The 15,703-nt window shown below is 48.1% G+C and overlaps 1 protein-coding gene across 3 annotated transcripts in view; it reads left to right on the forward strand.

Annotated features, from left to right (window-relative positions):
* LOC133361142 (neuronal PAS domain-containing protein 3-like) overlaps positions 1–12,720 on the forward strand; it is a 200,816-nt gene extending 188,096 nt beyond the window's left edge. For all 3 annotated transcript variants that reach the window (XM_061580014.1, XM_061580019.1, XM_061580028.1), the window contains exons 8-11: positions 4,798–4,904; positions 5,461–5,608; positions 7,705–7,808; positions 8,652–12,720. In XM_061580014.1, coding sequence (XP_061435998.1) covers positions 4,798–4,904; positions 5,461–5,608; positions 7,705–7,808; positions 8,652–10,234 — 1,942 coding nt within the window. In that variant the 3' untranslated portion in view covers positions 10,235–12,720. The remainder of the gene's footprint in view (positions 1–4,797; positions 4,905–5,460; positions 5,609–7,704; positions 7,809–8,651) is intronic.
* The last annotated feature ends 2,983 nt before the right edge of the window (positions 12,721–15,703 follow it).

Here is a 15,703-nt window from a genome sequence, read left to right on the forward strand (position 1 = left end):
CATGGCTTGCTTTACTGATTACCCAAAGCAGGTGCGGTTGTGTGTTGTCACATGTGTGTGTTCACGTGTGTGTGTGTGTGTTCACGTGTGTGTGTGTGTTCACGTGTGTGTGTGTGTCTGGGAACGGTAGTGTAGCGGTTATTTCGCTGCGCTACGAACCTGGCGACCCGGGTTTGATTCCCGCTCACGGCCAACATCTGTGACGATTATCTGAACCGGTCCTGGGCCTTCACTAGGTTGACTCAGCCTTAAATGAGTACCTGGTGTAGTGCGTAAAAACGTCGCCACTAGGGAGACAAAGGTGATTGGGCGTGATTATGGCCACCCACCCCCTCATGTGTCGTGCCGGCCTTCATAGGTGCTGCTCGCTAACAGCACTTGCCCCAACATTATATTAAGGCTATACGGGGGATCTTTGTCTTTGTTTGCCCATTGTAGATAATTTAATCTGTTGATTCATTACACTTTCTCGTATCTGCTCTGATGTGCTGAACACCTGCGGTGGATTCTGGATTTGAGTGTTATCTTTGCGAATTGCTCCTTTCATTGCCACGGATAAGCACGGATGGTAGGGTGCATTTGCTTCCACGTGAGATCACTGAATTTTCTCTGAAACGCAGAAGCTAAGATAATAGGATTAATCGTTGTAAGATAAAATAGCTATCTGCTGTTAATAGTAAAAAAAGTAAAACTCATATTGGACTGCATTTATGCAGAACATATAAGTACATGTATACGTTTCCCTCTGTTAATCCACTGCTGAATGAAGGCTTTCTCACACCGTTCCAGTCATGGGGGTTGTTTGACCATACTTCACCAGCGAGCGAACGTTGGTAAAAGTATGCGCCGAGCACCCGTTCAGATATCACTCATCGCTGATCTCAGCCATGAATGGGAACGAACTCAGGTCACCGGCTCCGCTAACTGCTGCTCCGACCAGTTATAATGCTGACATCGTTCCACAAGAGCATTGTCACCAACTTGGCACAATACTGGGTTTTGACGAACCTTGCATCATTCTTGGCATTGGCGCAGAGATATTAAAACGTTGCCAGCGAGTCTGTGGCCGCCTATTGAGGCGAAGTCGCGCTAACCACCGCGCCACCAATCCACCGCGTTACAGATACCGTTCTCCTACATGACCGCCTGCCTTACGCTAACGATAGCTTTTCGTTTATGTTTGCCAGCAGTCAGTGAATGCTATTTGGCACTGATCTGCCAATCCCATTGAGAATAGTAGATTTGCATTGACTTTCAACTGACCAATGCTTTACCCATAGGACGCCGCTTGGTTTGATGGATGAGATGGTAGCTGGCACTGCTTAGAGGGCCCAGGGTGTGCTCAGTCGCATGGACAGTCATTACGATGTGACGTAATGACCCATGTCACTAGCCAGTGGTTTGCTTACTGTTCATGGCTAATGCTGTTGCAGTGACCCTAAAATCAGCGACTTTATTCATACAGCATTGTGGTGGAGCGGTAGTGTAGTGGTTAGCGCACTGGGCCATGACCCCTGCCATCTGAGTTTGATTCCCGGACCTTGATATCATCAGTGGCCAGTGGCATCTGAACCGGTCCTGATTTAAAAACAACCTCATGACTGATTACATTGTGTGGAGGCCTTCATCCAGCAGTGGACTGAAAGGGTTTTAAAATGTTGTAAATGTCAATCAAACTCGTCAGTGAATTACTACACTCCAGCCAGATGTCTTTACGTATATATTTTGATACAATTATGGCTATATTTACATATGTACATACAATGAAAGATATCAGAGTAATCACTACTGATGAAACTGGTGTTTCAACTTTGAACGTTAACCTTTTTATCGAGGAATAAATTTGTCAGTCATTTAAGTTGTGTATTCTTAAACGACCTCTTGAGTGATTGTCTTATTCCCAACCTGATGGAATGTGGAATCAGGCCACTAAGAAAGCCCTCTTGGACCAACAGCGTTCCCACGGGAACGATAGGGACCCACATTTCATCAACAGCACTCCGCTGTGGGTTGGCTCTTTATTTCTCTGCTCGTTCCTCTTACATTTTTCGATTTTAAACGATTAAGCCCAATAAATAAGCACTCTATTAATGACTCTTGTGGGAGCTTTCGCGAATTCAATGAAGGAAACGGAACATTGGGGCTTAAAATACAGTCCATTTTGTGTGGCGCGCCGTTGCTGAAAATGTCACGGTATAATAATAATAGGGGGCCTGAACTTGCTAACCCTGATATCAGAGGCAATCACAATTGCAGGAGACCACCTGCTCGTTCATCTGTAGCAATAGATTGACATCTTTTCTTTAACTTATTTATTTTGTTCGTGAATTATTTGCACTAAAAGTATTTTTTGGCAATTTTTTTTGTTAGTTGTTACCCAGCTTTTTTCTTTCCACATTTAGGAAAAATATGTCATTCCTGCCCCTGTCCCGTCCCCCAAACCCTCAGACCCCCCCACCGATTGTATCCCGATTGTGCTGCGGCCGTCACGTCATGACATGAAGAATCAATTCACATTCTCCCGCAGAGTAATTCTCCCCTTGGTGTGTTAGCGGACGGCCCCCGGAAAGCGGATATCATAGAGCAACCTCGGAAATCCATTCAAATACACCTCTTTGTCTACACAGCACAGGGCAGAGCCTCCTCTCCCACTCTGCGTGAAGGAGGCAATGTTTTAATTCTCAGAGCTGGAATTTAACCAAATGAAGTACAGTACCAAATTTAATGTGATGGGGTTTTTTGTTTGTTCTTGCGGTTATTGGTTGACAGGGGCGGAGTCGATCAACTCAATGCACTGGAGAACCCGGTTGATATCACAGGCAGCTGCCTATATTGGAACACAGTGGTGCCAGATCAGTGCCCTGACCTCTGAACCACTCGGCCACCTCCAATTTCCACCTTTTATTTATATTGATTTTTACCCGGTGAAACCTTCACCGCCACTGGTGAAGGTTTGTAACCTTCTTCTTGGTTCTTTCGGTAAAGTCACGTTGAAGGGAAATAATAAAATAATAAAAATAAAACATAATAAAATACAATTCTCACGACGTTTCGGCCACAACGCAAGCAGCCGTCCTCACGTGAAGAACAGCCACAACGCAAGCAGCCATCCTCACCTAAGGACGGCTGCTTGCATTGTGGCCGACATGTCGTGATAATTTTATTTTATTATGTTTTATTTTTATTATTTTATTATTTCCCTTCTACGTGACTTTACCTAAAGAACCAAGAAGATGAATCCCTGCAGTCACGAAAGCTTTAAATCGAAGTTTGTAACCTTGTACAGCAAGTTGTCCTTCTTTTGCTTATTATATGATAAAAAAATATATAAGATTATGAGATAAATCACGCAACAGCATACTGTCCTGAATCATTCCTGTAGAAAAGAGTTTTGACGGAATAGAAAATGTGTCCAGAGCTCAATTGAAAATATCCCAGATTTAGCTCTGTGATATCCGCTTCTGTGGGCCGTTCTCGAACACAAACAGTTGCACCACTGTGCGAGAGATCCTCATGGATAATTCTGCTCATGACATGATGCCATTTGTACAATATGGTTAAAAATGGTGAAGAATTAAACGTTTTAAAATGGTAAAATGTGACAAGAGCGGTGATTTGCTTTCTGTAAAAAAAATACCAGGTCCAAGTTTCCCTCTATAGAAAAAAAAATGAAAGGCTAAAAATGTCTGACTACCATTACAGAGAATTGAGTGTTTTTTGTTTAATGACACAGAACAGTGAGATCTGGGGGATAAGGGATAGGTTGAGGCCAAAGTCAGTAACTTCCCTGATGAATTATTTGGGAAGGTCATTCTGATATCTCTTCTCCCCTCTCCTGCACATGTATGTACATGTGTGGGTTGTGTGTGTGTCGCGGTTAGCGCGCTGCGCTACTAACCCGGCGAACCCGAGTTCGATTCCCGCTCATGACCAACACCAGTGACGATTATCTGAACCGGTCCTTGGCCTCCGTTAGGGCGACTCAGCCTCAAATAAGTACCTTCTGTGGTGTGTAAACATCGCCACTGGGGAGACAAAGGCTGTCGTGCGTGATGATGGCCTCCCACCCCCTCGTGTGCCGTGCCGGCCTTCATAGGTGCTTGCTAACATCACTTGCCCTAACAGTCTGTTAAGGCAATACGGGGATCTTTGTCTTTATCTGTATGATATGGTCCCATCAGTGAGCTTTCCGGCAGGTAAGGTTGCTTTATCTGGGCTATGCAGCTGGTATGCCGAGCCACAACTCGCCCTCGCGGCTTCTGTTTGGCTGGATATTGGGCGCTAGAGAGGGTTAAACGGGCATGACACAGGCTACGGAAGAGATTTGCTGATGTCGTATGGGAAAATTTGGACCTGAGTGGACTTGCACGTATGTATGTTGAAATTATTTAGCACCGTACGGAGCCAACCGTACTAATCGGAGGTGTGGAATGATTGGTAACAGCGGTGACAAGATCGGCCTCTGTAGAGGAGGCAGTGAAGGATGCTACTGTGCCGTTGGAGGCAGTCGCCCTCCAGCAACAATGGAGAGTGGAGGAGCGACGCTCACAACAGCGAGCGAAGAGCTGGGCAGGCTAAAACTCAAAATTAAATTATTGTTAAGTTGAGTGGACAGGTGGCACATCTGCCAGTTATCTCAGTTTGCCCACAACAGCTGGCACTATCCCACCGCCTCGTGCCAGCAAGCCGCCGACACTTCACGTGGCCACAAAGTGCACCTAGCCTGGAACAAGCACTGGGGTTGACGTCACCGGCACTTAGTGGCGAATGTCGACTGCTGTGACTGTGCGTGAGCAGGATAAGCGACTACATGGACCAAACAGCCAGCGACATTGTGGGCAAGAGTTGCTACCACCTGATCCACACGGAGGATGTGGCGGCACTGCGGCTCAGCCACTTGGATCGTGAGTGTCCCCATTTCACTTTGGAGACGCGAGGTTGGGGCCGCACGCACTCCCAACCCCAGTAGCACAAAGAAAGCGGCGGTTTGTGGAATCCGTGCAGGTCATCCCCCCCCCCACCCTCCCTCCCGAGAAAAATTGCAGCTGCGAGACCTTATTTGTGCCACGTTTATGCCCAGGGTTGTCGGATGATCACCATTGAATCTGTCCATCGTTTCAATCTGCTCATTGCAGCTTAGAGGCCACTTAGGGGCTGACGCTGAATCCTGCTTTTACTTACGCAAGTTGATTCGGGGATTGTGGCGTCTGCTTAATTGTGGCGATGCTTTAAAGCCCCTTGCGTTTGTCACGGCTTTGTTATTGTAAGGGAAAAAATCTGTGCTCCTCGCAATCAATAACCCTGCTCTCTCTGTCCACCCACCGGCCCAGGCAGCCATCTCCTACCCTCACTCCATCACCGCACAGCCACTTTTCATAATGGCTAACGGATACACTTGACTTAATGGTCCGCTCTTAATGTTATTCGCTTGGCCCGTCGTGTTTTTTGGCCGCCGTGCAGTGATAAACAAGGGACAGTGCATCACCAACTACTACCGATGGCTGCAGAAGTGCGGTGGCTACATCTGGGTGCAGTCCACCGCGACCATCACCATCAACAGCAAGAACGCGGACGAGAAGACGGTCGTGTCGGTGAATTACGTGCTCAGGTCCGAACCCTCTCGCACTCTCGCACCCTCGCTGCCGACGACGGGCAAGTCGCCCGCATGAGGGCCTGGCTGTTGTCATTGCCGGCGGAACGTCGCAGCGCTCGTCAATTTCCGTGGGTTTACTCTCCGTCGCACCGATGTGCCGGCGTGGTAGCTAATTGGCACGTTTTGCTTCACGTGACAAACCTTACGGACTGGCTGTGTCGGGCGGCGGCGGGTTAACGACACGCTTGAATTGACGCGACCTAACCCAAACACCTTCATTGTGAGTCATGTTGGTCGCGAAAGCCTACGTGTTAAATTCGTTCACTATCGACGGTCAAAAAATTGCAATCTTTCCTCGTCACATGGGTGCACGGATACATTAGAAACTAAAACTCCATGAATATATTTTACCAGGTGAGGCCCACTGAGCTGTATAGCTCTTATTCATAGGCGACCTGCCCACAAATGATAGCTCAACGTAGTGGCTTATTGTTGCGGACGTTTATAGCAGCCAAATGCTGCACATGCATAATTCTAAATGTGGAGCGAAAAACCAGAGGCCCCTATTTTCCACGCGACCACGGGAAGAACATGCAAACTCAAAATATACAGCAGGCGTCAGATTCGGGATCGAACCCACGACCTCCTGCGTACCAGGCGAGGGAGTTAACATCTCGCCACCGCTGTGTGCAACGTGAACTCCGGGTGAGAGGTTTATTTAGAAATGTAAATTCTTATTATTCACACTGCAAGTGAAAATGACAAAAAGCATTTGCGCCAATAACGCTGCCACCCCCCGAAGGAGGGTGAATTGTTTAATGATAGTTGGCGTGATGAGCAATAGCCCTGAACACATTGTCTGAAACATTGTTTAATTAATCATTTTTCCTCTTTTAGGCAATGTTCTTCGTGAATGCGTTGTGTTTTTGTTGCTGTTATTATTCGTGCATGTCCACTGCCACCACCTCCAAAGCAGTATTGCAAAGAGATATATCTAAATCAATACAAGTAAGGTGAACTGTGAAATATAACCTGGGCATTGTGCAAAGTGGCACAGGTGTCACGGTTTTTATTCACAATGTTGCTGTGCAGGTGCATTTGGATTCCATACAAATCTGAAATGTAACTGCATTGTAAATGGAACGTTACACACCGTTTTTGCAATACCTGAAGTTGAACATTGAAAATATATCTTTTTCAAAAGCCTTTATCGGAAAAATGTGCTTTTCAGGGTATCTGAATATGGGTTAAAATGCCATCATTGGGATCATGATACTCGCTATTCGAGCAAACAGCCAACTTCACCATGGTTAAAATATTTTCGAGAGACATTTCCAGGTCGTGTGCATCGCACATAGGACACATTTCTAAGATGCACAAATGCATGTTCCCATTGCACCAGATTGCAGCGTTTAGTCTAGCAATGGAGGCTTTCTCAAAAACACACAATTACGCAAAACCCCTGTCAGTTATCTTGACTCGGATTTTGCGAGTCAAGATGACTGCGTCTATTAAGAGACCAAAACGCGTGAGGATCAATGCAATACACTCGTTGTTGTAATGTCAATTTCGCAGTGATGCATTGGTACCTTAATGCTCGATGAACCTGGTAACCTGAGTTTGATTCCTGGCCAGTCCTGCACAATCCCCCCCCCGCCTCGCCTCCCCACACTTTCACCAACCCACAATGACCAGAATGGTGAAGTATAGTCAAGCAACCTCTTCGAACAACACCGCCTTCATCCATCCCACTGAAGCTATGCACCTTATTAGGAAGCCACTGCAGCCATGCACTTTGACATCTCTTTAAAAAAAACTCATTTCTTTGCTTTTCGTGTTTCATTCGCCGCCCTTCCCCCGCACCTTCGATTAGCACGGCTTGTCCATGTACGGTGCAAAAGAAGCTCAACCCAGCAGTGAATTGACAAAGGGTGCTGTGAATGATGATTATGATCATTCTTAAATGTCAGATGTGGTGTGCCCTTTAGTGGGCAAATTGGCAATGGAAGGTGAAATCAACACGGTTAAATGTGTGGTGCGCGCGTGGCTGATGTGCAGTCTGCTCTGCGTTGACCCGCGGTGTGTTTGCCGGTCGTTCTTCTCTCAATCAGCAACCTGGAGATGAAAGGGTGCATTTTGGATCTTCAGCAGATGCCCAGCCTTGCTGAACAGACCACGGAAATATCAACCTCTGACTCAGAGACAGAGGCAAAAGGCAAGTAGAGAAAGCATCTTTTTTTTATTAAATCGATATATCGACAGAGTGTGCTTTGTATTTAGTTCCTTTCTCAGTATAATCTTTTACCCAAAGGTTAATAATGATTTCTATAAACTGCTTCACTTGGGGATAAGCCGTAGGGTATAGATAGCGGAGCGAGCGACCAATGATTAGTGAGCACGCCTGGTCATGAAGGTTTTATAAAGTCCACACAGCATCCTGGAATAAAGGATATGCATGGTCTGTTGGGGAGTGGTGGCGCAGCGGTTTGACGCACTGCACTGTTATGAACCTAGCAGTCGGAGTTAGACTCCCAGGCCACGGCTACTGACATCGGTGGTGAGCAATATCTGAACCAATCTTGGGCACCACCCACCCCGCCTCCTTCACTTCACCAACCCGCATCAACCAGTGTGGTGAAACATGGTCGAACAACCACCATGGCTGCCATGGCACATGGAGGAAATCAAACAATGGCGGATTGACAAAGGGCCGTACATTGTTATGGTCTTATCTGTAACATTCGGTTTTAGAACTTTGCCTTATCACAAGTGCCTATGTGCTGTCGCGTGCGGTCACAATAGCGATGACAACCGTGAATGACTTTGTACGAACCAAAGGCCCACAATGTTGAAGCGATATTATCAATAGTGATGAGTAACACGTGTTAAAAAGTATATTTAGCGTTACTCGTTTGATATTTTAAAAACAAATTCTTCATTTTCCTACGCTGCCCTCTGTGACACTGGCGTACGCTTGAGATCACGGACGCGGTTCGCCGCTGCGCTTTGTTTTTAAAACCAAACGAAATAAATGTTGTCGTACGTTGTCACGTTGCAGAAGAGAACAACGAGCCGTTGAGATGCGTGGATGGCCGCCTCGGGATCATCGAAAACAGCGTCATCATGGAGCCCATTCGGAAAGCCACGACGATATCACGGACGGACCCAGGCCATACCCACTCGATACAGCAACAGCAGCAGCCACCTGCCCGCATTTGCCAAAGCTCACGTGAAGACAATATGAAAAACGACAGCAGCTCGGACAACCTTGACGATGACGATGATGAAGATGACGACGACGACGATGACGACGACGACGATGAAGACTCGGACGCCCAGTCTGACAGCTCCGATCTGTACGAGGGGCCAAAGGTCACGGAGCAACCCAGAAGGACTGTCCTGTCCCGAGGCGTCAAAACCCAGCGGCAACGGAGGCTGAGAAATTCCGATCGGCACACGGAGGCAAAGGCTACGGAGGGCCAATCGATGTCATCGGACAGCGACCGGGACTCGATTGATGGCTGCGACAGGCTGGAGGTGTCAAAGAGCAGGATGCAAACCTCCAGCCGACTCAGGAAACGACGGAAGCGATCCCTGAGGGACAGGAGCATCGTAGGCCCTAGGAAGTGGACGCTGGACGTCTCGCGGGCGGATAAAGTCGAGTCGCCGCTGCCCGCCGCCGTGCACTTGGTGACGCCGTCGCTGGACTTCGAAAGGCTGCCGAAGTTCAGGCTGGAGGTGTCCCCGCGCTCGGCCGACGGGATCGCCCCATCCTGGGCGTGCCTGCCCAACCGCGAGATCCTCCGCGGCGACTCCGACTTCAGCATGGTGGCCGAGCAGCTCAACTCGTCGAGCGTCCACTCGAGCCAGACGGCGCACATCCTCAACGAGGACATCCCCGAGAGCGTGCTCGCGTCGCCGGAAACCGACGAGGTCGCCGACGAGAAAGAGGAAGGGGGGCAGCAGCGGCCGCAATCGGTCAACGACGCCTCTCCCGGCTCCCCGTCGGCGACCGGCAGCACCGCGGCGTCCCGGCACCGGCAGCCGTCGCCCCCTCTGCCCCTCTCGCCGCCCGTGGCGAGCGTCGCCTCCCTGCTGTACACGGCGGGCGAGCTGGAGCTGCTGCAGAGGCTCCAGCAGCAGGCCGGACTCGTGCTGCCGCTGGCCGCGGCCGCCGCCGCCGCGTCGGCCTCCGCGCAGCCGCGCGTCTACACGACGGGCACGATCCGCTACGCGCCGGGCGGCGACGCGCCGGCGGCGGGAGTCGGCGGCGCCGCACAGGCTCCCGGCTCCGATGCCGGCGCGGCCGCCGGGCCGCACGCCCTGCGGCCGGCGCCGCCGTTCAACCTCATCGAGCTGAACAGCGCCGCGCTCCGGCTCGACCCCAAGGCGTCGGCCGACGTCATTTACCAGCACGTGCAGAGGATGGGCGCCGCGGCCGCCGCCGCCGCGGCCGCCGCGGCGGCCGCGGCGCAAGCGGGCGGGGTGCTGTCGGCCGACCAGCTGCCGCTCGGAGCGGCTACGACGGCGGCCGCGGCGGGCGGGGTCATCACCACGGCGGAGGGCCTCTTCTCCGGCCTAGCGTTCCCAGTTTACACCATCAGCCTGCAGCCGGCGCAGGCCGAGCGCAAAGACGAATGATGATGCGGTGCGAGCGTGGATGGCGGCGTCCGTGCGGCGCGCGTGCGGTGTGTGCGTGCGCGTGTGTGTGTGGGTATGTGTGTAAAAGGCAAAGATCGGTGATATCAGAAGCTGTCCGGGACCTCCCGTTACGTTCGACTCGGCCTTTAATGAGTAGCCGGCGCAGTGTGTAAAACGTCGGCGCCAGGGAGACAAAGGTGGCCGCCCCCTTGCACACCGTGCTCGCACTTTCCCCAACTGTGTTAAAGGCCGCACAGGGGATCTTTGTCTTTGTGCGCCTGTGCCTGCGTGTGTGCGCACGCGTGTGTATTAGCGTACGTCTGCTTAGGCGTGTGCGCGTGTCTGCATGTGTGCATATGTATTCTGTTCGTCTGCGTGCATGCGTTGCGTCCGTGCGTCCGTGCGCGATGCAGGCGGGCGCGCCGCTGTCTCTGCGGAGAGACGCGCTGCGCCACGCGGTTCACAGACGGCCTGCGGGGATGCACGAGGCAAGCGCGCTTCAGTTTTACCGGTGCCGAATGCTTTTATTTTTTTAAACATGTTTATGCATTCAACCGTTCCGTCCATATCACGCCGTATGTACGTGTGCCAACGCTTCACGAGGGACCACGAGGATGGCTAGCATGAGCCAGCAATTACGAAAACGTGCCAAAATGTTTTGTTTTCTAGCTTTGTCTTTTTTTAAAATATTGGAAACAGCGAGTGCAGTGCAATGGGAGACACCCCCTGCGCGTAGCCAAAGTGAGTGCTACTTATCACGTGACGAACGACCGAAGCGCTAGGACAATATCAGCGCCCCCCTGAATCTGGCTCGTGTCACCATATAGCCCCCAAAATAATAATTGCTACAAGCTAAGATATTATTTGTCTGGCTAAATTCATTGAGGCGAGGTGTGTCGCGGTTAGCGGCCACATTCATCTACCGCGACGGTTTCTTTTTGGCGAGATTTCCTTGCGAATAACAATTGAACTTAAACTTATACGCGCGCATTACATTCGAAATATATATTTATTTTTAAAGGTGCTATTACCATTGTGGGTCTAGTGCCATGTAAAGTATTGGTAAAAAAGAAACAGCACTTTGATAAATAACAAAAAACGTGTAATTAATATATAATGAAAAAATAGGGTGCTTGAAAGTGTTCTAATTTATTAGGAGAAACAAAAAACACAACCGCCAGAAATTTCCAGTCACTCGGGGGAATTATTTGCAGGATATGGTGAGTGTGCCAAGATAGTGTGCATTATTACCCTGCTACTTTAAGCTTGCTCAAAGGAATTAATTTATTTGCTAAATTGTTTTTGAGTAACGAAACACACAAGTGCACAACTGCACTTTTTTTTCAAATCAAGCTGTTAGATTTAGTATAAACGGGTGTTTGCTTGAAAGTATTTTCCGTTTCGCTATCTCAGTTCGTTCGTTGACTTAAAATAATTTTGTACTGGCGAGAATGAGTTTTGACAGAGGGGAAAACTGACTAACCATCGTTGAAGTGCATGTTACACATTTTTTTTATCAATTGGAAAACGTCAGCATGCATTCAAGGATAGTAACGCAAAAAAAAAAACTATTCAACTTGACTGACAATGTTGGTTGCTACAAAGCTGTAAAAAAAAGAAGGGAAAAAAACTAAAAATATCAAACTGTGAAACTTGTCTTACGAGAAATGTAAGCAAGGATTTGTGAAAATGTACAAATATTGCTGTTGGTCCATTTGCTATATTGCCTGTCAAAAGAAAAACTGTCGCAACTAGTGATTTGATGAGCTCCAGTGCTGTTGCGTATGCTTCATTCAATCGGGGACCTCAATGAGATTGAGAGATTCTCTCACATTTTTGTCTTATTTGTTCTCTAGGTATAAATATCTGTCACGTGTGCCATGAATATCAGTTAAACTGAGGCCATCTAATGCAAATGTGCGCAGTACAGTGGATTAAATTATATTTTTTAGGATTGTAGATTTTCGTCTTTTCGTTTCTTGCTTGAGTTTTTTTTTAAGTAGTTATTTCGGGCGTGGGGGAGGGTGGATTTTTTTGTAAAGAAAATTTATTGTGTAATTGTAACTTTCTAAAGCGCGTTACAAGCTGTTACAAAAAAAAATCAGGATATATCGTTAAGGCCTCTGTGTTCCTACACCAGACGGTACGTCTGATGACGTATATCCACTTGATTCAAGTGCCAGAAATCTTAGAGTTGCATGATATTTTTTTGATCTATGACATTATTAAATATCTCACGATGTTCTCAACAGTCTTTTTCTACGGTTTGGTTCGAACTTCAAACGCATCGTTCCTTTCTTGGGTTCACACACACACGAGCGAGAAGATCCGCACGTGCCGGTCGATGTCATCGCACTTACATGGCACTTGCACCTACATTCACAACGACTGCTTTTTACCATTTGTGGTGGATCCTGTTGATCGTGGTTGGGCCCATCGTTGACCGACGAAACTTGTCTGTCTGTCTCTCTCTTTTCTTTTCTGAAGAAAATTACTAAAAAGGAAGTAAATTGAAGTTGAAATAAATTTGTCTCCCTCGATTATTTCCGATGCATTCAATTCATATTGCTGAATCAACAGTCTTAGGGGTATGTTTTTTTTAATGACTGGCATCACAAAAAAATAACGCAACACACATTGTTTGGTATTTGAGCAACACTTTTAAATGTGAAAAGGAAATCACAAAATCTCACACCAAGTTGGGTGGCGATCACCCAGAAGGTCCCGGTGGTGTCATCAGATCTCAGAAGCTAAGCAGCCTTGAGCCTGGATAGCACTTGGATGGGTGACCAGCATGCGTCAACGACAGGTGGAGCAGGCGTTGCGGGTCGAAGAGGGTCGTGCAGAAAAATAAAAAATAAAAATGTACCTCCCGGCACCCCCGCAACCTTCACCAAGTGGCGCAGAGCAGTGTGGTGAAGTATGGCCAAATGTCCCTCGTGGCTCGAAAATTATGGCGAATGGCCTCATCGTCCAGCATGGGGTTCGACAATACGGGCTGTGCACGTGCCGGATTGATATTGAATTACGAATGTCTTCACTTCATGCCCCCGTTCATTTTAACCGAATAATCGCTCATGGCAATGAACTACATTTTTTGTTTGGGTGGGGGGGGAGGTTACAATGCCACGTTTGTAACAAACGAAATACAAATTGTAACTGTGAACACGACATTCCATGAACATTTGTGGCTGGTATCATATCTGAGAATTACATTATACTCGCTTATACATAATTACGTCTGAATTATTAACACGACCTTGGATGTGTTCCAGGTGTACTGCAGAGATCACGTTGTTCATCATGCTCTTTTGTCAGTGTGGTGTCCAATGGAATTTGCAGATGAGTTGTATTTTTTTTTACTTGGTCAGTGCTTCTGACCAAATACCCCCTGGAATGCACCCGATCTAAGCAAATCTCGAAGGCTACGCAGAGTTGAGCCTGGATAGAGCTTAGATGAGGTGGTTGTGTAAGCAGTGTGGCATGGCGGACGCGTCTGTAAGAGCCATGAGCCAGAGCACAGCAGAGATCACGTGTTCAAATCCAGGCAGCTTGAACCCATCAAATGTGTTTCTGAAGTATTGCGATGTGATTGTCTTGATGACGACCACACAGAAAACCAACTGCCTTCAAATTTTTGTTTAATCTCTCACCTTAATTCAGCTTAATCCAGCTCTGATAATTAAAATATTACGTTTGATCGGCATGCAACCTAGCAGGGAAAGTCGAGGGGTCTGGCCCCAGTGTGAATAAGGAGACCTGTGAGAAAAACATCAGAAATAAATGTGTCGCTTCACCTCCTGGAGGCGTTCCTCCGAATCAAAGTGGTGCACTACCAGCTGCCAGTTCATCATCGACATTCATTCATCTTGTGGCATTAGACCGACAGCACAATTGTAATGTGATTGAGAGGGAGGAACACTCTGCGTGCATATATATGCACATCCACTGCGTGCGTATGTGAATATCCACCTGGTTGAAAGGACATCGGTCGATCAATGTCAAATGCACAAATGCACATGGCACTGAAGGCAGCAATATTTGAAATACATGTTGACCACTCGCTGTGCTCTCCTATTTGCCATGACATTTCTTCATTTGCGCTACCTGGAGTGGTCCCATTCAGCCTTGGATCTCACGCTGGCTCAAAGCATATTTTAAGTTCACCTCTGGCTTGTGGCTCTATAATGTTGCTTCTGGTATCAAAGGGCATGTCTCAGAGAACGCGTGCACGGTGTGAATAAAGATATCCATTTACACTTTGTACAAAAAAACAAACCCATTGTATACCGAAGGCGCTAATACGCACAATGATGTGAAGAGTCAAATAATCCATTCAGTACATCTCATAAAGTCACGAGAGAATGGTCCGTGGAAGGAGACATCGCAGAGCGTCTTCTGAAATATTTTCTAGTGACCTCATCCTCAGTCGAGGGCAGCACTCATGGGGCACTACTTTCCCCCTCCGAACAAGCCGCAGACAGAAATTCGATGACAATCAAACTGATCTTTTAATTCTCAGGGATATTTTGTTTTTGTTTTTACCAAAGGACGTGCAAAAACAATTTCATCTGATGGAGTATTTTGTGCAGTCAATGGGGGGGGGGGGAGGCAGGCTGAAACCATCAGCTCGCCACACTTGAGAAGCCGGTTTAATCACGAGCAGTGTTTTTTGGCTTCCATCCGAGGATATCAGCAGTGCCAGCTCAGTGCTTTGACCTATTTGTGCCACCCAGCCGCTGCAGAAGCGATCAATGCAATAATTCTTAATGAGGCAACAGTTTGAACCGCGTGGTGGAATTGTCGGCAACGCATCCCTTCGACACTTAAAGGACAGTACCGTACGATTTAAAGCTTTTGTGACTGCAGGGATTCATCTTCTTGGTTCTTTCGGTAAAGTCACGTAGAATGGAAATAAAGAAGACAGTACCGTACGTTAAAGCAAGAAAATCTGAAGTTACCTCGCGTAAGAGAAGCGTTCGAAACAAAGAAGTGTTGGCAAACACCAGAAACTTTCTCTGGAGTCTCCACGCATTGCGTGTCAAACGGGTGGTTGGCACGGGCCCTGATGCAAGCAATGGAATCAGGCCCCATGCCCAATTCCATTTGGTACCGGTAATTTGCATGAGTAAGTTCAGCACTCGAGCCCGTTCGCATCCGCCGCTGTATTCCATTACTTTCATCCAGTCCGCGGCTTGAGTAACTGCCCGAGGTGGACATATTCTGAGGTGTTACGTTGAAGGGGCATCGTTATGGACTGCTAAGAACAAGACACATTTTATCCAAGGGGATGATGGCCAGTGGGCGAGACTGTTGATGGTGGTTTAGCCAAAGGTGATAAAACGCGCCCGAGACGAATGAAATCAAGTCGCATGCAGGCACGGCATGAATCGACGCATCACGAGACTGACATATGGCAGCGGAGACGAGGAGGATGAGGCATTCATCCAGCAGTGGGTCGAGCACGGC

The sequence above is a fragment of the Lethenteron reissneri genome, chromosome 8 (assembly GCF_015708825.2).
Source record: "Lethenteron reissneri isolate LAM-NWPU_2019-01 chromosome 8, ASM1570882v1, whole genome shotgun sequence".
Lineage (NCBI taxonomy): Eukaryota > Metazoa > Chordata > Hyperoartia > Petromyzontiformes > Petromyzontidae > Lethenteron > Lethenteron reissneri.